General features: G+C 46.4%; 1 protein-coding gene across 4 annotated transcripts in view; it reads right to left on the bottom strand.

The window, feature by feature from the left end:
- Positions 1-1,775: 1,775 nt before the first annotated feature.
- Positions 1,776-24,328, bottom strand: part of PORCN (porcupine O-acyltransferase) — a 52,376-nt gene continuing 29,823 nt past the window's right edge. For 3 of the 4 annotated variants that reach the window (XM_040324237.1, XM_040324238.1, XM_040324236.1), the window contains 8 exons: positions 19,921-19,935; positions 18,223-18,348; positions 17,353-17,453; positions 16,063-16,139; positions 14,911-14,974; positions 14,464-14,549; positions 14,235-14,345; positions 1,776-2,239 (listed from right to left, as the gene is read on the bottom strand). In XM_040324237.1, coding sequence (XP_040180171.1) covers positions 2,138-2,239; positions 14,235-14,345; positions 14,464-14,549; positions 14,911-14,974; positions 16,063-16,139; positions 17,353-17,453; positions 18,223-18,348; positions 19,921-19,935 — 682 coding nt within the window. In that variant the 3' untranslated portion in view covers positions 1,776-2,137. The remainder of the gene's footprint in view (positions 2,240-14,234; positions 14,346-14,463; positions 14,550-14,910; positions 14,975-16,062; positions 16,140-17,352; positions 17,454-18,222; positions 18,349-19,920; positions 19,936-24,328) is intronic. The other variant, XM_040324239.1, reaches the window with a different exon arrangement.

Genomic DNA, 24,328 nt, shown 5'->3' on the forward strand with positions numbered 1-24,328 from the left:
AATCGGAAGAGACGCTGGAGCTGCCTTAATAAAAAACTTTAAAAACCTGTGTACTGTTTATTTTTTTGACTTTTTTGGTGAATAAGTAGTAGTACACTGTACCTCATACTCATTCACATAGGGTGGGGGGCCGGGATCTGGGGGCCCCCCCTTGTTAAAAGGGGGCTTCAGATTCCGATAAGCCCCCGCCCACAGACCCTGACAACCACCGGCCAGGGTTGTCGGGAAGAGACCCTTGTCCTCATCAAACATGGGGTCAAGGTGCTTTGGGGTGGGGGGGGGGGGGCGCACAAGCACCCACCCCCCCATGTTGAGGGCATGTGGCCTGGTATGGTCCAGGAGGGGTGGCCGCTCACTTGTCCCCCCCTTTACTGACCTGCGTGCTCAGATAAGGGTCTGGTATGGATTTTGGGGGGACCCCGGAACTATTTTTTTGGTGTGGGGGTTCCCCTTAAAATCCTCATCATGATCCGACTTCTGGTGCGTCTTCTATTCAAAACCACTGATTTTGAATAGAGGCAGAGAAACGCCTGACAAGGCGTAACACTCTGTATACAGCGTTAAACCGCATTTAACAGTTTTTACCTGCGTCTGGCATTTTTACAGCTCTAGCGCTGGAGCCTCAGATTGCGCTGGTCCTGTTTTTTTTTTTGGAGTTTAAAAATGCCTATTTCACTTATAGCTCAAAAACGTACGTGTGGGCATGAGGCCATAGACTAACATGGAGAGGCGTTTTTAAGCTGTAAAAAACGCTCCTAAAAAGCAGCTGTAAAAACGCCTGTGGGCATAAGGCCTAACAATTGGTGTCTGTGTTTGATACAAAGGTTTTGTTGGCTTCAGACAGTTTTTTGATTTTAGATGGCTTGAAGAAGGGCCATTGCTTACTTTATCCAAAATAGGCAGCAATAAAAGCTTTGCCTCCTATTTACAATGTCCAGATTTGCTGAAAAGAAAATCATTTAAAAGGATAAGCCACCAAGAAGTTTTATGATGTACCGTATTTATCGGCGTATATCGCGCACTATTTTCCCCTTAAAATAAGGGGAAAATCGTGGGTGCGCGATATACGCCGATAGCCGCTTCCCGCGCTCAGTTTGAAATCCTGCGCCGACATATACCGAGTGCAGTACACTCGGGTACATTCGGCTAGGCTCGGCTTCGCTCGTGCTCACGCATAAATGTCACAGAGCGTGAGCGCAAGCGAAGCCGAGTCTTGCCGAATGTACCCGAGTGTACTGCACTCGGTATATGTCGGCGGAGGCATTCGAACTGAGCGCGGGAAGTGGGGACTCGACTTGAGGCGCGCGCTGGGGAAGCCGTGAGGACACCATCGAGGCCGCAGACGGACGCCGGACCGGACGATGGACGCTGGGAAGACACCAAAACTGTAAGTAATAAAATCATATAACATTTTTTTTAACAGGAATTTCGGGGGCAACTTTAGGGGTGCGCGGTATACGCGGGAGCGCGTTATACCGCGATAAATACGGTACTTAAAACTCTTATGGGTCTGAGATGACCCACTGACTTGACCTGAGAAAGCAGCAGTACAGAACAATCTCTGTGCAGCACTAACAGGACACACAGCCTGCATCTGTAACAGGCAACTATGTACATTTATAATCACAAAATATACATATAAGCAGGGATTTAATAAATATATAGATAACCTTATATATATATATATATATATATATATATATAACCGATTGCTTTTAGACTTCCTTAAAATTAAACAAAAAGTTCACTAGTGTATATGAAAATATTGCACACAATCTGTACAAAAACAACTTTATTGTCAAAAATCACAGAAAGTAAGAGAGGTCATGATCTTTCCAGACACCCCTAGTGATGGTCAGCTAACTGTTGCTATCACAGGAGGCAGAATGTGTATATATATAATAGTGGTGCTGAGAGTCTGTTAGCTGTCAATGGCACACAGAGTGTTCTCAGTATGGTCCCAGAGTTCATATCCTGATCACTTACCATCCAGCCATAAACTTCCCCTGTGTGCCAGCTCTGCCCAGCTACCTTGCTTGCTCTGCAATAATGTATGGCAGAAGTTGGTCACACCCATGAGGTGGAGGTGGTTTTCACTGGTGGACATTACACAGCCAGCAATGACTGTGACCTCCCCTCAGCCAAGCAGCCGATAAAACACCCAGGAGCCGAAAGTCATCCAGTGGCCAGCCCAGCCCAGGTCTGACCACTTGCTAATGGTGTGTGCCATTCCGTACCCCTGGAAATAAATAAATAAGGATACGATTAACAAAAACAAAAGAATATTCATACAGAAAAATGCAGAGCACTGGTCCAATGAAAAAAGCATAGTTTTGATGTATACAGAAATATAATGAAACCGCTCCAAACAAATGAAAAATCTCTAAGGCCCCTTTCACATTGGGGTGTTTTTCATGCGGTACAGCGCTAAAAATAGCGCTGCTATACCGCATGAACGCTCCAAAAGTCCTGCTAGCCGCATCTTTACCGCGGTATAGGAGCGGTGTGTTCACTGCTCCTATACCACGCCTTCCCATTGAAATCAATGGGAAAGCGCGGTAATACTGCGGTAATACCGTCCACAACGCGGGCGGTATTAACCCTTTTTCGGCCGCTAGCGGGGGTTAAAACCTCACCGCTAGCGCCCGAATATCGCGGTAAACACGATGGTATAGCCGCGCTACAAATAGCGCGGCTATACCGTCACCGCGGCTCGACGCTGCAATGTAAAAGCAGCCTAACAAAAACGACTCAGTCTTAAATCTCACCAAGTCTGAAAATACATTTAAATGAAACCAGTGTTGAGAGAAATAAATCGGATTTTTGACTTGCCTGTAAAAACTTTTTCTTGAAGTACAGTACAGAGTCTGTAGTCTTAATCAATTTTGCAGTTAGGCCCCTTTCACATTGAGGCGTTTTTCATGCGGTACAGCGCTAAAAATAGCGCTGCTATACCGCAGGCTTTAATGTGAAACCCCGAAGGCTTTCACACTGAAGCGGTGCGGTAGCAGGAACGCTCCAAAAGTCCTGCTAGCCGCATCTTTGGAGCAGTATAGGAGCGGTGTGTTTACCGCTCCTATACCGCGCCTTCCCATTGAAATCAATGGAAAACCGCGGTAATACCGCCCGCAGCCCTATTTCGGCCGCTAGCGGGGGTTAAAACCTCACCGCTAGCGCCCGAATATCGCGGTAAATACGTCAGTATAGCGGCGCTACAAATAGCGCGGCTATACCGTCACCGCGGCTCCACGCCTCAATGTGAAAGGGGCCTTATATGCAGCTACCCCCAGGTAACTGAACAATGGCAAAAAAAAAAAAAGACATCCCCTATATAATCCCTTCAGTCTCGGTTTTGGGGTGGCTTAAGAGCAGACCTGGGCAAACTACGGCCCGGCGGACCTTTTAATCCGGCCCACCCCCGCCGCCGAAACCGCCGCCGCTGCCACGTTAATCACCGCGGCGGGGAACATTAGACAGCGTTCGTTTGAACAGCTGTTTTCCCCGCCGCGCATAGACACTCCCCCTTGGACGGATCTGTCCAATCGCGAGCAAGGGGGAGTCACATAGACACTCCCCCTTGCTCGCGATTGGACAGATCCGTCCAAGGGGGAGTGTCTATGGCATAGACACTCCCCCTTGGACGGATCTGTCCAATCGCGAGCAAGGGGGAGTCACATAGACACTCCCCCTTGCTCGCGATTGGACAGATCCGTCCAAGGGGGAGTGTCTATGCGCAGCGGGGAAAACAGCTGTTCAAACGAACGCTGTCTGTAATGTTCCCCGCCGCGGTGATAACAGTAGGCAGGGCCGGGAGGGGTCACACGCAGCCACTTGTGCCAACACATGCAGCCACTTGTGCCAACACATGCAGCCACTTGTGCCAACACACGCAGCCACTGTGCCACCATAAATTGTCGCCACTGTGCCAATCACACGCAGCCACTGTGCCAATCACACGTAGCCACTGTGCCAATCACACGCAGCCACTGTGCCAACACATGCAGCCACTTGTGCCAACACATGCAGCCACTTGTGCCAACACACGCAGCCACTGTGCCAATCACACGCAGCCACTGTTCCCATCAAACGCAGCCACTGTGCCAATCACACGCAGCCACTGTGCAATCAATTGTTGCCACGGTTCCCAAACACAGCCACTGTGCCAATCACATGCAGCCACTGTGCCAATCACACGCAGCCACTGTGCCAATCACACGCAGCCACTGTGCCAATCACACGCAGCCACTGTGCCAATCACATGCAGCCACTGTGCCCATCAAACGCAGCCACTGTGCCAATCACACGCAGCCACTGTGCCAATAACACGCAGCCACTCTGCCCATCAAACGCAGCCACTGTGCCAATCACACGCAGCCACTGTGCCCATCAAACGCAGCCACTGTGCCATCACATGCAGCCACTGTGCCAACACACGCAGTCACTGTGCCAACACACGCAGTCACTGTGCCAACACACGCAGTCACTGTGCCATCAATTGTTGCCACTGTGCCCATCACACGCAGCCACTGTGCCATCAATTGTCGCCACTGTGCCCATCAAACGCAACCACTGTGCCATCACACGCAGCCACTGTGCCATCACATGCAGCCACTGTTTAATCAATTGTTATTGATTAAACAGTGGCTGCCTGTCCCCAGCGTCTGTCCCCCTCCTGTGTCATGTCCCCAGCCTCTGTCCCCCTCCTGTGTCATGTCCCCAGCCTCTGTCCCCCTCCTGTGTCATGTCCCCAGCCTCTGTCCCCCTCCTGTGTCATGTCCCCAGCCTCTGTCCCCCTCCTGTGTCATGTCCCCAGCCTCTGTCCCCCTCCTGTGCCATGTCCCCAGCCTCTGTCCCCCTCCTGTGCCATGTCCACAGCCTCTGTCCCCCTCCTGTGTCATGTCCCCAGCCTCTGTCCCCCTCCTGTGTCATGTCCCCAGCCTCTGTCCCCCTCCTGTGTCATGTCCCCAGCCTCTGTCCCCCTCCTGTGCCATGTCCCCAGCCTCTGTCCCCCTCCTGTGCCATGTCCCCAGCCTCTGTCCCCCTCCTGTGCCATGTCCCCAGCCTCTGCCCCCCTCCTGTGTCATGTCCCCAGCCTCTGTCCCCCTCCTGTGTCATGTCTCCAGCCTCTGTCCCCCTCCTGTGTCATGTCCCCAGCCTCTGTCCCCCTCCTGTGCCATGTCCACAGCCTCTGTCCCCCTCCTGTGCCATGTCCCCAGCCTCTGTCCCCCTCCTGTGTCATGTCCCCAGCCTCTGTCCCCCTCCTGTGTCATGTCCCCAGCCTCTGTCCCCCTCCTGTGCCATGTCCCCAGCCTCTGTCCCCCTCCTGTGCCATGTCCACAGCCTCTGTCCCCCTCCTGTGCCATGTCCACAGCCTCTGTCCCCCTCCTGTGTCATGTCCCCAGCCTCTGTCCCCCTCCTGTGCCATGTCTATAACAAGTACTCGTACCAGTTTTCCAACAATGATATTTACTGCTTTTTATAAAGAAATATTATTGATTTTATGCAGTATTGAGTTTAGCCTTTTGGCCCGGCCCTCCAAAATATTTTTAGTTTCTCATGTGGCCCCATCGAAAAAATAATTGCCCACCCCTGCTTTAGAGTGTATAGGGGGGTTTTGGGAGGGCAATGTAAGCAATACCCTGCAAAAAAAAAGTCCTCACCAAGCGTTGAGAGGCAGGCAGTATTTGAATAAGGAAAGCTAGGGCTGAGATTTGTCCCTTTTGTGCAAGGCCAAATGCTGATCCAAACTAGACAGGAGGAAGGACAGCGTACGGGGCTCGCACCACGCAACATAGACCTTCTAGATGCAATGTCTGACTGCAAGAAGTTGAGTATCTAGCTTTCAGAAGCGTAGGGGTAACAGATTCTGCTCCCAATTTACAGAGCCTGGAATTCAAAAGCCATATTGTTAAACACAGCAACTGGCAAGCAGAATAGTGAACACGCCCTTGAAACAGAAGGTCCAGATGATCTAGGAGTGCCCATGGAGAGTCTGCCAGGAGTTTGAGGATGTCTGAGTACTATGCCCTCCTGGGCCAGTTTGGTGTAATGAAGATCAATGGGGGAAGAGTTGTAGAAACGGAAAGGTGGAGGGACGGTGTCGATCAGGCTGAATTGATCTCACAAAGTCACCAGAGTATCCAACAGAAAGGCTCAAGAGTCCCTGGATCTGGCAACAAATCTATTCATTTTGTAGTTGAACCTGGACACAAGAAGAAGATCTTCAGGTAATGACTCCCATTTGTGGCAAAGGGTTTGAAACACCTTCAGGAGTGGAGACCATTCCCATGAAGCAAGACACTGATGACTGAGAAAACCTACCTGCCAATTCTCCACACTTAGAATGTGAAATTTGTATAGTTCTGCCCAAACCATAATCATAAGCCTCTTTTCGGGCAGCTCGACTTCTGGTGCTTCCTAGATAGTTGACGTAGGCCAATGCTGTGTCATTGTCTGATTGAATTCTGGCCACAATATCGAGAGGTCAACCAAATCACCAAGTTCCAGGATGCTGAAAGAAAGCCAAGCTTTCTCATACAAACCCCTGTACCTAGAATGCACTCAGGAATCCCTTGCCTGATAGGCCACCATCTGTTGTGAGAACCTTCCGTGTCATTGGAGGAAAAAATATTTCTGACTCCAGTGCCTGACTAGAAATCTACCATGTAAGGTAGAGTCTGGCCTAGATGGTCAGATGCATGGGGTGATCTAAAACATTTTTTTTTTTCTTTAAAGTGTATTTTGTGCGTGTACTCGAGAGAGGAGCCAGACTGCAGGAGTTGGGAGTAGGCAGGCCTCCCCCAGAGGCAATCTGCCACCTTTCTCCATGCCCCGGGTGGCAATGGCAGGTGTGTGAGGGGGTCCTCCCACACAGCCCGCCCTACCTGCTCCGCTTTGAAGCCCAACGGGGCAGAGGGACTCCCTATAAGGGAGTGAGAGGATTAGCCCGCTCAACCAGCCCCGTTAGTCCTTCGCCTCTCTTTTTAGAGACCGCGTGGTCAAAGTGCGTGATGTTAACCCAATTTCGAGTGCGTGAAAGTGTGGTGGTTTTTGTGGGAGGGGGGTGGGCGTACTAAGCGCAAGCTTACCTCGCATAGCACACCCACCGGGAGCCGGGCTGAGACCACCAAACTCAATTCACATGTAGCCGAGACCGGGATCCGAACCCCTAGCTGCAGAGGTGAATGGCTTGTCAGCGCAGTGCCAATCGCGTTGAGCCACCGCAGCTCCCTGTGATCTAAAACATTTGACTTAGAAGTCTCGTGCAAGAAAAAGTTAATGGAAAGCTTTTAGACCAAAGGGTCCAAGAATGTGAGCAGAGGGATAAGAATTGGACACGATGCAGAAGGAATCTGGACGGACTATATACAATACAAGGCTCAGCTACTCTAAGCAGTAAGTAGGGTTTAGTGGTGACTTCTGGGAAATGAAGAACCATCTATATCTCTGCAGAGCCTGCACTCTCTGTTGGACATTGGGTGACAGGGTCTGAGCAGACTGGTCCTTTAACAGGAGATAATCCTTGTATCCTACATCATGAATACCTTGAAAGCGAAGCAGAACTAGGACTGGGGGGGGGGGGGGGGCGGCACTTTGCTAAAGACCAGAGGTGCTGTGGACATGCCAAACAGATGGGCAACAAACTGGTAATGTTGAGTGCTCACAGCAAAACGCAAGTAGTGTTGACGATGTGGGAAAATGTAAGTGAGCATCCCTGATGTCCAGAGAACAGAAAGTCCCCAAGAAGGAGGGAAGCAATGATCTGGTTGATTCCTTGCAGAACTTTTGGATTTGCAGGAAAAAAGTTGTGAGTCTTCAGATCCAGATGGGAGTGAATGACTCAATTTACCTTGGAAACAGTGACAAATGTCGACACCCCTCATTTGGAGAAAGGCTTGTTCACAGATTAGGTGGGTTGGAAGTCCACATCTTCCAATGGAAATGTGCCCTCAATTTGACTTAAAGCGGATCTCCACCCTAAAGTGAAGTCGCGCTGATCGGCCCCCTCCGGTGTCACATTTGACACCTTTCAGGGGGGAAGGGGGTGCAGATACCTGTCTAAAGACAGGTATTTGCACCCACTTCCGGCCACACGTCACGGGCAAAAGACGGGTTTTTCTCTGACATCCTGTCTGTCCCCCGTTGTGTGCTCGGCTCCCAGCACACAGCGGGAGCCAATCGGCGGGCGCAGCGCGGCTCGCTCATGCGCCGTAGGGAACCGGGCAGTGAAGCCGAAGCGCTTCACTTCCTGGTTCCCTCACCGTGGATGGAGGGGGGAGCAGCAGGGTGACGAGCGATCGCTCGTCCTCTGCTGCGGACGCCGCTGGACTCCAGGACAGGTAAGTGTCCTAATATTAAAAGTCAGCAGCTGCAGTATTTGTAGCTGCTGGCATTTAATATTTTTTTTTGAGCGCACATCCGCTTTAAGGCTCAAGACCTGAGAAGGATGAAATAAATGGACGTAAATTTTATATACGTTCAGATCAATTTTTTTTTCTGCAGACATATAAATACATGGATATAAGCAAATGTAAAATGGACATATGTCAGTTTGCATCCATCTGTCCATAGACATACAGTCTGGATCTGTCTGAAAAACAAACAAACAAATTCAGACTAATTGCTTGTGTGAAAAGGCCCTTGGATTGCAGCAGCTAAACTCTCATCCTGACCTAAGTTTGCAGACTAGGAGTGATTGTCTTCTTTGTCATCTGCAGGGAGCATGGAAGCTATAAGAGGAGAGTCTGATGGGGTCCACTTGCAACCCTTGCAGTCTACAGCCTCCATATGTGCTGCTAGCCTTCCCAAAAAAGTCAGATATGATGACAGAAAATGATAGAAAATCTAGATAGGGAGGAGGAAGAGTTTGTGCTGGAGGGCACAACAGATACCTTAGAGGAAGCTAAAAAGAGTAAGAATGAAGACAGGTCAGGGCTGAGTGGTCTTTTGGGGAGAGACTATCCCTCCCCTCAGGTATCCCAAAAAATGACTGTAAGCCTCTAGGACCCCTTAACCCAGTGCCTTTGAGCCTCAGATCAGCCATGTGCAGTGCTACAGCGTCCCCAGAGGGCTACAACAGTTAGTGCAGAGTGGGAAGGGTTAATGCCGCCTGTGCCAAGCACTTGTAACATTTGGAGCCCAGGTTGCATTCTCAGATCACTGTGCTGTTTATTTTTAGGAACAGTGCTGAAGTGATCCTCTGCCATTATTATAAAGAAAATGGTGTGCGCATGAGCAGTAAGCTTGATGATACCAAGACTTAGGCTCCATTCACATCTAGGCGTTTTCACGCCAGACGCCCGACGCTCGTGCCACTGGAGGGGAGATTTCACATTGGTGTCTATGGAGATGGTTCACATCTCACGCCGAACGCCTGCCGCCTGAAAAAAAGTCCCGGACCCTTTTTTTCAGACGGCATTGGCGTTCGGCCATAGACAACAATGTGTTGTCAAAAAAAAAAAAAAAGACCCGCTTTGTCGCGGCAAATCGCGGGTTAAATACGCCGCAATTTGTCGCGGCAAAATACGCCGAAATACGCCACGTTACAGTGTGAATGCGGCCTTTACACAGCGCAATAGCAGTCCCTAGTTGTGGCCCAAGGAAAACACAGGAAGTTTCTAAATGACATAAAGGGCATCAGATGTCAATATAAAAGTGCACCCAAAGTTCCTTCCTATGTTAAATGTATATCATAGTCAGTGCTTCACTAGGCCCCAGGGGATTGGAGCACAGCACACTAGGTCAAGGGAGGTGCTGTTAGCCCAAACTTACTGGAGCAGATCATTTTCTTTCAGGAGCAGGATGTTATGAACAAGCTCCATCCTGGCTTCCCACTCCTGGTTGGCCTAGGACCCCCCAGGGGGGTCCCCAAGGACAGGGCTCTATCAGCTAATTACTATGGCCCTGGACCTGTAAAGCACCCTGCTTCGGTATCTGAATAGTGTCCCCCAAGGCTCAGTGAAGTTAACTAATCCAAAGAACTGCAAAATGGAGCCACCACGGGCCTATAGAGCTGCTGTAGAGTTGCTAGAGCAGGCATGTCCAAAGTCCGGCCCGTGGGCCAATTGCGGCCCCCATTTTGGTTTAACCACTTAAGACCCGGACCAAAATGCAGCTAAAGGACCTTGCCCCTTTTTGTGATTCGGGACTGCGTCGCTTTAACTGACAATTGCGCTGTCGTGGGACGTGGCTCCCACACAAAATTTGGCGTCCTTTTTTTCCCACAAATAGAACTTTCTTTTGGTGGTATTTGATCATCTCTGGGGTTTTTATTTTTTTGCGCTATAAACAAAAATAGAGTGACAATTTTGAAAAAAATGCAATATTTTTTACTTTTTGCTATAATAAAAATGTTTTTTTTTTCTCCGTTTAGGCCGATACGTATTCTTCTACCTATTTTTGCTAAAAAGACAAAAACAAAAAAAAAAAAACGCAAATAACCGTTTATCGGTTGGTTTGCGCAAAATTTATAGCGTTTACAAAATAGGGGATAGTTTTATTGCATTTTTATTAATTTTATTTATTTTTTTTACTACTAATGACGGCGATTTTTTTCGTGACTGCGACATTATGGCGGACACTTCGGACAATTTTGACACATTTTTGGGACCATTGTAATTTTCACAGCAAAAAATGCATTTAAAATCCATTGTTTATTGTGAAAATGACAATTGCAGTTTGGGAGTTAACCATAGGGGGCGCTGAAGGGGTTATGTGTGACCTAATATGTGTTTACAACTGTAGGGGGGTGTGGCTGTAGGTGTGAGGATTGTGTCCCCTTATAAAAGGGATCACACGATCGATGACACCGCCACATTGAAGAACGGGGAAGACGTGTTTACACACAGCTGTCCCCGTTCTTCAGCTCCGGGGACCGATCGCGGGACTCCAGCGGCGATCGGGTCCCGAGGTCACGGAGCTTCGGACCGGGTCGCGGGCGCGCGCCGCGACCCACGGCTGGGTACTAGCACAGGACGTACCTATACGTGCATGTGCCCAGCCGTGCCATTCTGCCGACGTAAATGTGCAGGAGGTGGTCCTTAAGTGGTTAATGTGGCCCCCCTGGTAATTTGGATATATATACCCTTTGCGGTCCCCAAGGCCACACAAGATATATACTGTATTTATCAACGCTGCCTCGGAGGGGACATGAAGGGGGGGAACGAGTGCCGTAAAAACTACATACAGGAGAATCTCATCTGTAATCATCTAATAGGAAGTCCTATCTCCTGGGCTGCCATTGGACGACGACTCCTCTGTCTATAATAGGAGGCGGGACATTGTATTAAAGAGGCTGCTGTGTAAACAGGAGATTCTCCTGAATGTAAACTGTTGACGCTCGTCCCGCACCCACCCGTCCCCTTTGAAGCTGCAGAGATGGGCATCGATCAGGCTGCACTGATGGCAATGGAGAGGCTGCATTCATGGCAAAGGAGAGGCTGCATTCATTGCAATGGTGAGGCTGCAGATGGGCACTGATTAGTCTGCATTGATGGGGCACTGACCCTTATTTTGCTTCACAGTTCTTTATTTTGAAAAACATTTTTTTTCTGAAACTTCCCTCCTAAAGTGAAGGTTCCGTGTTATATACCGTGGTATATCCAAATAACACACCCAAGCTCATCCTTAGTCCTGAGTGGTGCTCAGGGATTCGTTGGGGCCACAAAAGAGATTATATATATATGAGAGAGAGAGAGAGAGAGAGAGAGAGAGAGAGAGAGAGAGAGAGAGAGAGAGAGAGAGAGAGAGAGAGAGAGAGAGAGAGAGAGAGAGAGAGAGAGAGAGAGAGAGAGAGAGAGAGAGAGAGAGAGAGAGAGAGAGAGAGAGAGAGAGAGAGAGAGAGAGAGAGAGAGAGAGAGAGAGAGAGAGAGAGAGAGATATGTATAGCCGCCATTGCAAGCCTCCTTCTAAAAATGCCAATTCACTGGCTGTCCCTGCCAATGCTTTTGGAGTCACTAGTTAAGAACAAGCATGGCGACAGTAAGGTCAAAGCTTCTAATGAGCATGCTTGTTTGCAGTCAGTGGCTTTGAAAGTATTAAAAGCAACTTCAACAATCTGATAACAAAGGAATTTGTATTTTTAGAAGCAAATTCTGAAGCATTCGTGTTTTTCTTAGGGCAGGCTTTCTTTAAAAGCCAGTAGGTTTTCTTTTTACCCATCCTAAACTTGAATCAATAGCTTTGGGTGGAACTGGCTTTAAACACATTTTGTAATTTTCTTCGAAACTGGAGAGCAACTAATGCGCAGTCTGGTACCTGATGCCATGAGAAAAATTGTCTCTCTTCCCACTCGCTTTAAATAGGTGTAAAGTTTAAAGGTGAAATGTCTGCAAACATTTTTTTACCTCAAAAGAGAAGTATGGGAATTTTTTTTTTTTTTAAATCATACTTACCTAGGTGGATGCAGCATCAGTCTGATGGTGCATCCGTCCCTGCTGGCTCTAGGGCTGAGAACCGAGCGATCACCACTGATCGCTCGGTTCTTAGAGCTCTTTGAGCAGAAAGGCAGTGTCGGTCACCGCCTCTCTGCCCTGTCCCCCCCCCCCCACGCTCACTGGAGCGCTGGGCTGTAAATTGGGTGGTAGCTTCCGGCTCATCCTCTCAGTGGCTCGCTGAGCCGGGTGCCAGTCCAGGCATGTGGGCGATTCCCGACCACATGGTCACAATCTTTCCCAAGCCCGGACCGGCTCTGTGACGTCGGCCAACAGTGGGCTGTCTGCTAAAAACAGGTCACAATGAACTGCACTCCTGCAGTTTGGCTGTACTTCTGCATTAATGTATTCCATGCATTAAGGTGAAAAAATGTCCTAGTATTGGTATCAACCCCCCCCTCCAAAATACTTACCTAAACCCTTCATAAATCCAGCACTGTGCCTATTTACAGCGGCAGTCTCCTCTCTCTCACAGGCAGCAACAGGAGCCATTGGCTCCTGCTGCCTTCAATAATATTCAGCGAGCAGAAAGATGCACAAAGCCCAGCTCTAGCAGCGAGCCCGTAGGTGTGCCACTATAGGAAGAGGCCTCCTATGTAGGGGTGTAACGGATCGTCACCGATCCGTGATCCGAACGGGCCACCCCGTTCGGATCGGCACACCCCGCGATCCGCGGAGCGCTCCGGAGCCTAGGCCTAGGAAAGTCCCCGGCTTCGGCCTAGCTCCGGAGCGGCGGCCAGTCTGCTTGCCAGAGCCCAGCGTGACACGCCTCCCCGGGGAGGCGTGTCACGCTGTGCACTGGGCTCTAGCAAGCTGAATGGGAATGTTAGCAGTGAGGAGGGGGGGGAAAGGGGGAAAAAAGAGCACAATAGCAATTCACAGGGGTGGATTAAAGAGGAAGCAGGTGAGGCTGTTTGGGACTTAAAGTACAATCTTGATGTTTTTACAGCAAAAAAAAAAAATATATATATATATATATATATATATATATATATATATATATAATATATATATATATATATATATATATATATATAATTTTTTTTTTTTTTTTTTTGCTGTAAAAACATCAAGATTGTACTTTAAGTCCCAAACAGCCTCACCTGCTTCCTCTTTAATCCACCCCTGTGAATTGCTATTGTGCTATTTTTTCGGATCAGCAAAAAAAAAAAAAAAAAAAAGGGTCCGTTTTTTCATTGGTCCAAAAAAAAAAAAAAAATTTATATATATATATATATATATATATATAATTTTTTTTTTTGGACCAATGAAAAAACTGACCCTTTTTTTTTTTTTTGCTGATCCGAAAATGATCCGATCCGTGACTCCTGATCCGAGGATCGATCCGATCCGTGAGTTTTTTGATCCGTTGCACCCCTACTCCTATGGTGGCGCACCGAGAAGAGGAAGAGCAAAGGGTGCCAGCGGGGGACCCCAGAAGCGGAGGATTGGGCCACTTTGTGCAATACGATTGCGCAGAGTGGCTAAGTCTAACCTGTTTTCTATTTCACAAAATATATATTTTTTTACATCCGCTTTAAGTTGTCAGGGAACATTGTGCTGGGGTCCCTGGCATTTCTGGTGGGGTATGCTCGCTGCATGTCGCTCCACTATGTTTACCAGCTGATGCTAAAATGACAATGCTCATTGCCCTTTCAATGGCACTGTATTAGTTTTGTCATCTTATAAATGGCAGTGACATCCAGGCAGGTTTTCTGGCAAGAATACCAGGTATGCTTTCCTTTACAGAGCATTCACATACGCAATTTACTGAGCACAAAAAAAACTTTGCTGAAGCTATACCTCCTCCTCACTGGCATCTTCAGAATCCGTGTCAAACAGGGAGCCAAGGTATGTCAGGTGAAATAAGGCCAGAGCACCGAACAGAATGTTTATCAGGTAGACAAAGATGCTCTGTAGGAAGAAAGGAAGATTATGGTGAACTGTCTCCATAGATGTAGTGGTAACATGAACAAACTCACTCACAGAAGGCATACCAGAGTGGGTGCCAAGTTGCATAATGTAGTCTCACCTTCTTGTTGCGGTGGGCACAGTTAGGTGAACATTTCTTGGAAAGGATGCAGGCACTGAAGATATCTGCTAGTTTCTTCCTCAGTACTGAAACAAAAACAACAGTCATTCATTAAAAGAGCACCTGTCACTTTTGGATTGTCTTATCTATCAATAGGTTTGAAGCCACTATGCTTATTTTCAGAGATCTTTCTGTCTAAATTTCCAGCCTAATCCTTAGCATAAAGCTTGACAATTATATTTACCAATAAATGCTAGTGTTATATATATATATATATATATATATATATATATATATATATATATAAATTCTGTGTACTGAACACAGAAGATCAGTAACAGCCATACAACTAGCATTTTCAGAAGTCCCTTTGTTTCTCCATTAGCAGGCTAAATTCCGAGATGTGTGTAAAGGATTCAAAACTGGCTATGAGAATTATCGACTCACCGTGTTCCACATACGTTAGGAATCCCAAAGATAAAAGCACAGCTGCCAGATGGAAACTGAGTCCCTAAAAAAAAACAAAAAACACATAAATATAGTAAATGTAGTAAGATTGAATTCCCTAATAACAGCAAATTGTAATTATGAGTTTGTTTCATGATGCTGCTGCTATATAACCTTCCTCTCCTGAAATACTCTGTACTGCTGAAGAACTCTACTCCTTCTGCTATCTAACTATTGTCTTCCTAAAATCGTATCTAAACCCAAAAATATATATAATGCAGTCCTTAGATACAGTGGCTGCATTAGTTTCTTTCAGGCTTTTTTCCTTTTATTGTCATTTGTTGATTTTTAGACTAACAGGCTGAACTTCAAACACGTTTACCTACCTTTGTTTGTCTCCATTTCCTGATGGATCGATGAGACTAGTAGTTTACACAGGAAAGACAAGGATGTTTATGCTTTCCTTTCAGTTCACATTAAAAACTATTGTTAGCCTGAAAAAAAGAAACCCAATGCAGCCATCACACTTAAGGACCGGTAGGCTGCAATATATATTGAATTTTTGTTTTGGGGTTTAGATATGCTTTATATACCGTATTTATCGGCGCATAACACGCACAGGCATATAACACGCACCCTAACTTTAAGAGGGAAGTTTCAGGAAAAAACTTTCCACAGCCCCCTGCGTATAACACACAGGCACAGTTTACCCTCTTTTTTTAGGGTAAAAAGGTGAGTGTTATACGCCAATAAATACAGTACTCTAGGCTGCTAGAAGTCTCTACCCCTTCCTCCTTTTAACTGATGATTTTGCTCATGTCGCTACTTATATCTCTCTAGAAATATTTTGTGCTGTTGAAGGATTCTTCTTCCTCTAATGCCTCGTACACACGATCAGAAATTCCGATGGTAAAAGTCAGATGGACTTTTTCCATTGGAAATTCCGATCGTGTGTATGCCCATCAGAGTTTTTCCTTCGGAATTTCGATGTGAGTTTGGTGGGGCTAAAGCCCGATCGTGTGTACAGGACATAACTCTTCCCTCCTGAAATACTCTGCTCCTTCTGTCAACTAACCCCCTTCTCCTCCAATACACTGTACTGCTGTCCTGATTTTTTCTGCTGTGACCTATGTGCAAATTTAAGTCACTCACATGTAATAAAGCACTTGCTGCATATGTCACAATAATGGCTTGGAAAGTTCCGAGTTTCATGGCATTTTTAAAGACATCTGAAAAAAAAAAAAAGGGATCAGAAAGGACCGATACATTCAACCAAGTATTTTAAAGTAAATTTGTCCACTAAGCAGACAGCAGCCTACCATGAGAATGAGAAGGACTATGACTGCATGTACTTTTAGGTTGGGTTCACACTATGTGCAGAGCAGCTCGCAGCAGGGGGTCCAGAGCTTCCATATTCTCCGTTTCAGGTCCAACTTTTTGCCTGAATTCGGACCTGAAACAGAGCCAAAGACGCACAGAAACCTTCTGCTGTGCGGTCGCCCCCCCCGAGCTGTGTGAACCGGCTGTCATGCAAACTGGATACCCGCATCCAATTTGCACAAGTGTCAACCCAGCCTGAAGCCCTGTACACATGGCCGGGAATCTCGTCAGGAAAAAAAACCTTGGTTTTCCTGACAAGCTTTCGGAGTGTACACACACACACCATTCAAAAGAACCGCCGTTCTTTTGAATGGCAAGAACACGGTGATGTCATCGACTACGACGAGCATGCGCTCGTCAAATTCAATGCCATCGCCGCCATCTTGCTACACCCTACACTATGCCTTGGAAGCTACTGCACATGCGCCAAAGTCTCATCGATCATGAGTGGGTTTCCATGGAGGCAGGCAAGTATACACACGCTCGGGTTTCCTGCCGAGAATCCCGACGAGAATATAGAGAGCAGGTTCTCTATTTTTCTCGTTGAGATTCCCGGCAGTTTTCTCGACGACAAACCATACATACGCACGTTTTTCTCGGCAAAATGCTCTGCCAGCAGTTTTCTTGCCGAGAAAACCGTGTGTGTGTACGAGGCCTTAGATGCCTTCTCCAGCATCCCAGGCTCCCTGAATTCCATTGTGACATCCAATATCCTTTTAAAGTAAAGCGTTCACCTGCCTAATGCACTATTCTAGTGGCCAGAAAGGTCACCTTTTAAAAGGTAATGGATCGGGAAGAGGGGAAAAAAATGGGAGATGATCCTGCCACTGAAGAGATAAATTTAAATAGCTTTCCAGGGCTTGGGTCATCCACGGTGCTGCAGAAGGCATCTAAAGCTACATGCAAGCACTATTATTGTAGTGCTACACCCTGCTTGAAACCAAAAAGGTACTGACTGACAAAAATATAAGCACATTTCTGGCAGGATGGCATCCCTGAGTGTCTAATTCTAGGCAGGGAGAACAGTGGGGCCCTATCCAAATAGGCTTCTAAAAGACTTACATGTGTGTAGCCAGCGAGACATAGGCAAGTTCCAGCTTGTCACCACATCAACCATGGAGCGAGGAATCTCTACATTCAGAGGACGCGATACAGCCAAGTCCCTGGGACAGGCAGAGAGCACTTATTAGAAACAGTACATCTGTCCAATTGTAAATTTAGCACTTTGGCTTATAAATGAAAAACAAAAAACAGAGAAGTGGCATGCTAACATTTTGATTAGATATATGATCAATTTCCAATATGTTTTATACATTTCTCTTTTTCAGTGACATATAGGCTCAATTCCTTACAGTGTTCTTTTATCCAGGTGGACAGGCTTGCACTGACCACAGATCATTAAAAAATGTGCATGCAATGTTCCCAATTTTCTGCCTGTGATCATCATGCTGTTTTTGGTGCACTAAGGCTGGCCACCTAGGGAGCAAATTCTCTTGGTTACAGGAAAGAAATTCCATTGATTCCCCCATCAACACAGACAGTGTTGGCAGGGGAATCCCTCTCGCACAGCCATTGTGTTCTCCCAGCGAACACAGTCCTTATTGCTAGTGGTTATAACAGCCGCTAGCAATAATAAATAAATAAGTAAAAAATCCAGAAGGCTTGTTGTACCCAAGTTGATTAAAATCGGTCAACTTGGGTACAGTCAGCCTGCCCATACACAATTTGAAATTTCTATGGCTGGCTTTAAGCATGATGATAAGCGTGTAGGCAGGTGGACGCAAATTCGGTACATGCTGTTGGGGAAGAGAGCATTAAACTTGTTATTTCATTCTGTGTGGGCTGGGGAGAAGATGGCAACCAACAATGAAGGAGATGGACAATAGACAAAATAAATAAAAGGTTCCCATATACACAGAAAGCAACTCTCACCAATGAACGTGATCTTTCTCCTCGGTGAAGCCAGCTCCAGACAGGACCGTCGTCACTTCTGACAGAAAACCCACAAAATAATTGCTGAAGTGGAATGATGAGGTGTTCTCATAGGCACGCAGCCACCTGGAGAGAGGACAAAATGGTCAGTAAATTACAGTTTGTTAATCCTTACACTTCCCACTTGTTCCTGTATCATGCAGTTTATTCCACAAAGCCAATCAGAGCATTTACATATTTGTTTATAACACAGACCCACCTGCTTAGCCCTCATTGGGGCTATTCAGACGAAAATCTGACCGAAAAAATAAATATTATTGGCTTAGAGACAGTAGTGAGAGCCATTGGCTCGGGCTGCTGTCAATCACAACCAGTGAGAAGGGAGCAGGGGTGGGGCCGAGCCGCACTCTGTGTGTCTTATGAACACACAGAGACGGCTCAAGAATGAGCATGCACGAGTGCCCCCATAGCAAGCAGCTTGCTATGCTGGGCGACACTCTGTGCCCAGGAGGGGCCAGTGGGGGACCCGAGAAGAGGAGAATTGGGGCTCTGTGCAATGCAAGTATGATATGTGTGTTAATAAAAAAACAAAAGCCACAAAAAACCTTTAGAATTGCTTTGCACTAAACAATATCCTAATTTTCCAAAATAATCCACGCGCATACACTGCTTAATGGCGCTGTTCTTTATGTTTCATGAAATTGTTTCTTATGGTGTTATCCTGCCACCTTGTAATGTCCTCCATGAGTTTCTGAACCTCTCCATTTCCCCTAAACTTCAGCGAGTGGGAGTGAGCAAGAGAGGGGGATATACAGTCAGTCCATGGAGTACAAAAGTAGCCACCCTCTAAAACAAAGTCAGACCACAGTAGCAAACCCATCTTCACCCAGGAATTTTTTTTTTTAAGTCAGCAGCTACAAATACTGTAGCTGCTAACTTTTAATAAATATGCGCTTACCAGTCTGGAGAACCAGTGCTGTGGCTGGTGCCGCCATCTTGGATGTGGGAAGCCAGTTGTGACTTCCTGGTGTTTCACAGCCAGCTTTCCACATTGTGCTTTGTGAAGTGGCCCCGCAGCCTCCTGGGACTTGTGACATGTTCCAGGAGGTTGCAGCCAGGAAGTGGGGGGGGGGGGGTGAATAGGTACCCACACCAAGAAATGAATAAAATAAAAATAAAAACACATCTAAAAAAGGTAGAAGAGGAAGGGGGATGAGGAGGAAAAGGGGAACTTCTGACGTTCTGCTTTAGGAATACATACGGGAATAGAATTTTACCTTTTTAAACCAGAGTTTTGTGTCATTTTAAATTTAACAATGATTCAGGTAGACACATTAGTTACGGAGGCATAAGAGAACAGACATGTGGACACTGATTGATTTGGTCTTAGCTTCCAGGTTTTAGTGACCCCTAGTCAGAAAAGGGTTACGTTTGTGTGAAAAGAAACCTGTTTTGAGAGAAATATGCACACTGCTTATGTCCCATCTTCTTATAAAAATGCTAGCTGCCTGGCTGTCTCCAGATTCAGTATCTTCTGAGTCACTGACCCAGAACAAGAATAGAGCAAATAGGGACTGTCCACACTTTTTCCTGTTCAGCCACTAAGAAAGAGGCTTAGACATTCAGGCGACTAGTCTGTTCAGATGGAGGTCATATTCTTACCAATAAGGAAAAGCTGGGAAGAAGTGTCAGACTTACCGTACGACAAGCCCCCTGCCATATAGAGGAGCAGAAACACGGGTAAGCCAAAAGGTACAGAAGAGAAGTAGAAAACAAAAAAGCAAGTTTAGTATTCTACTGTGAAAATAAACAAAAAGAAAACACAAGGATGGCATGCAAAATGGCAGCTACCAAGAACAGCCAATAAGAAATGAGAAACTGACCTGACTTCAGTGAACCAAAGCATGGCAAGTATCCCTGTGTTACCCTCTTTGGACATTATCACTGCTCTATTTATAAGTTTTTACTGAAGATGCTCGTAGAAACAGAAGTGCATGCATAAATCATATGTAGTCAGGATTACTGAGTTACCGTAAATTAATTTAAAGGGTTTCCCACCTTTAGAGTATCAGATTTTATTCCTTCTCCCACCCAAAAATACTAAATACACTGCTTTGTCAATCTTTCTTCCTTTTGTGTGACTAATTGTGTAATAGGACTTAGAACAATGTGTGATTCTAATATATCCAGAATGCAGCTTTGTGTTATAGTCAAGGGCAATGGAGATAAAGCCAATACTAGAGGGGGAAGAAAACTCCAGGCATACCCCGCTTTACGTACACTCACTTTACGCACACATGCGAGTATGGACATACCCGCGAGTGTACATAAAGTACCTCACAAGTACAGACATCCCGCGCAGTCGCAGTATGGCTTGGAAGAGGCGGAGCTATCCCCTGGATTTGACGCCAGTGAAGAGGCCCAGAGTTGCCTACCAGCCAGCCCAGAGTTGCTGCCTAAACATAAGTGGATTACTGTACAGTACTACAAACTTCACTCCCTGACCCCCCCCCCCCCACTACAGCCCATGGCCCTCGACTATAGGCCCTGATCCCCCTCACTACAGCCCCTGACCACCCAGAAGTGAAAAAAGGTATTAGCTGCACTGAGCCATAGACTTCCATTATATCTTGTGGGTGTGGTTCACTTTCTGAAAGACTACCGAAACTCCTGCATTCGCTGCGCTGCACCTGCGAATCAGTGTCAAAGCAGCCCTATGACCCTTTTTTTCTAAGTGCTAATATGCCCATTGCAAAAGTGCAGTGTTTGTGAATTTTAATACACTGATCTTTTCCTCTTACACCTTCTGCTAGCAGCACTCTCCAGGTTGATAGAAAGGTCCGAGGTGAAATGCACCTGGTATCACTTCACTTGGGACGAAGCCCATGCTACAGGTGAAGAATCGGCTTTATGCAGCCCCTGCTCCTTCCGCTGCTGCCGGCGCCAGTGCCATGCACTCTGATGCTATGGGATGACGGGTCGGCAACACCTTGATCACGATCTGGGCTTGCTGACCCGCCATCCCAGAGTGAGGGCATGATCTTCCCTGGTTTGAGGTCGTGGGCAACATCAGAGGGCTCCACGGGCTGAGCCCCCCTGTCCTAAAAGGGAAGGCACTAGCATATATACTATTTTCCCAAAAAGTATTGGGACGCCTACCTTTACACTCACATGAACTTTATTGCCATCCCAGTCTTTGTCCGTAGGGTTCAATATGGAGTTGGCCCACCCTTTGCAGCTTTAACTTTTCTGGGAAGGCTGTCCACAAGGTTTAGGAGTGTGTATATGGGACAGTTTGTGAGATCAGGCACTTATGTGGACGAGAAGGCCTAGCTCACAGGCTCCACTTTAATTCTTCCCAAAGGTGTTCTAGCGGGTTTAGGTCAGGACTCTGTGCAGGCCAGTCAAGTTCCTCCACCCCAAACTCGCTCACCCATAACTTTATGGACCTTGCTTTGTGCACTGGTGCAGATCATTTGGTGGAGGGGGATTACAGTGTGGGGTTGTTTTTTAGAGGTTGGACTTGGCCCCTTAGTTCCAGTGAAGGGAACTCTTAAGGAATCAGCATACAAAGACATTTTGGACAATTTCATGCTCCCAACTTTGTGGGAACAGTTTGGGGATGGCCCCTTCCTGTTCCAACATGACTGCACACCAATGCACAAAGCAAAGTCCATAAAGACATGGTTAAGAGAGTTTGGGGTGGAGAAACTTGACTGGTCTGCACAGAGTCCTGACCTCAACTTGATAGAACACCATTGGGATGAATAAGAGCGGAGACCTTCTCGTCCAATATCAGTGCCAGACCTCAAAAATTTGCTTCTGGAAGAATGGTTAAACATTCCCATAGACACACTCTTAAACCTTGTGGACAGCCTTCCCAGAAGAGTTGAAGCATTTATAGCTACAAAGGATGGGCCAACTCAATATTGAACTCTACAGACTAAGACTGGGATGCCATTAACCACTTAAGAACCAAGCCTATTTCTGCAAAGGGGAGGCCAACTCATTATTAAAATTAAGGAACTGCTCAATCTCCGTAAGTCGCCTCTGAGTGCACTGTTGGGACGTCCAGTCGATGAAGCACCAAAATGCACGTAAAAGCTGATAGCTTACATATTTTCAGCGGCTAGGATTTCTATAGCGAAGTCCTGGAGGTCTCCTACTGTTCCTTTCTATTTGCTGAAGAACAAATTGTCTTGGATAATGGTGAATGAGAGGTTATCTGCTATCCTGGCGGACAAGGTTGATGAGTTTCATAGAGTTTGGGACCCTTGGATCGACTATCTCACGACTACGTGAGATATAGATTGCTATTGGAGAATTGCCCCTTGAGATTGGAGTGCTCCCCCCTTCCTTCCTTCCCTTTTCTCTTCTAGTCTTTTCCTTTCTTTCTCCTTTTGTGGTTTTTTTTTTTTTATTATTTTGTCGTTAATATACATTTTTCTTATTTTGCCGAGTGACGGGTCCTTGAGGTCAGTTGGACTCTCAGTTGAGAGGCCCTGTAGTGGTCCCGATTTAGCCCCTTTTATCTATGTCTAGTGACAGTTTTGAGGTATAAATCCGGGAAAATGTTATATGTTGGTTATACTGTCGTGTCTTCAATGACTTGTACCTGTAACTTGAATTTTATTGCATTGACAGATCATGCCTGTCTTTCTATTGTATTCCTTCCCTTTTTTTTTTTAAATTCAATAAAAATATTGGAAAAGAAATTAGGGAACTGCTCTAAAATAACAAAAAAGTAATAAGTGGTTTATACAGAGAACAGCAATTTATTTCTGTTTTCACTTTATAAATAACATATTAAAGCGGGAGTTCACCCATTTATTTAATTTTTGCCCTTTTGCCCTCAGATGGATGCTCGTTTGGTCTAGGGGAATCGGCTATTTGTTTTAAAATATGAGCAGTACTTACCCGTTTTCGAGATGCATATTCTCCGCCGCTTCCGGGTATGGGTCTTCGGGAGCGGGCGTTCCTTCTTGATTGACAGTCTTCCGAGAGGCTTCCGACGGTCGCATCCATCGCGTCACTCGTAGCCGAAAGAAGCCGAACGTCGGTGCGGCTCTATACTGCGCCTGAGCACCGACGTTCGGCTTCTTTCGGAAAATCGTGACGCGATGGATGCGACCGTCGGAAGCCTGTCGGAAGACTGTCAATCAAGAAGGAACGCCCATTCCCGCAGCCCATACCCGGAAGCGACGGAGAAGATGCATCTCGTAAACGGTAAGTACGGATCATATTTTAAAACAACTAGCCGATTCCCCCAGACAAAACGAGCAGGAATCTAAGGGGAAAATGTGCTCTCTAAGGGTGAACCTCCGCTTTAACCTTCACTATTTTAGAACAGTCAAGTCAATAAAAGATTAATTCTGAATAGTGAGTTTGGGTTACTGCCATCTACACCTTGATGCCCGGCTGAATATCTAATGGTTGCCACACATTTTGAATCTACAATCTCATTTAGATGTATTGTACCAACTTGTTATAGTATAAGTATAAGCCTACCTAACTGAATATCAATTAAACAGCGTTATTAGGTAGGCTCTAGCACTACAGAACTGTTGGTCTAAAAGAAGAATGCACAACCAGAATGTTGTAAAGCTGGTTACACAAATGGCAAACCTGGGGGTAGGGGTCAGGAGGTAGTTTTTTTTACACACAGCTAACAAATTATACTATTAAAGTTCTGAGCTGTCGTGTTTATCCTCGAATTAACTGCCTTTCCATCCACATTCCAAAGACTATGGCTGCCCATATATAAATATATGGCACTCAACTCCTGCTTGAACAGTAACGATCCTGACTTTCACATCAGAGCAATCCAGCTATTCACCCCTTCTCAGCCATAAAGGGGTTGTAAAGGAAAAAATGTTTTTCCCTAAATAGCTTCCTTTACCTTAGTGCAGTCCTCCTCCACTTACCTCATCCTTTGATTTTGCTTTTAAATGTACTTATTTCTTCTGAGAAATACTCACTTCTTGTTCTTCTGTCTGTAACTACACGCAGTAATGAGGCTTCTTTCTGGTGTGGACAAAAGCCTCTTGAGGGGGCGAGCAGGAGGGTCAGGACACTCTCTACTTTGCAGATAGAGAAAGGAGCTGTG

Source organism: Rana temporaria, chromosome 9, assembly GCF_905171775.1.
Source record: "Rana temporaria chromosome 9, aRanTem1.1, whole genome shotgun sequence".
In the NCBI taxonomy this organism is placed as follows: Eukaryota; Metazoa; Chordata; class Amphibia; order Anura; family Ranidae; genus Rana; species Rana temporaria.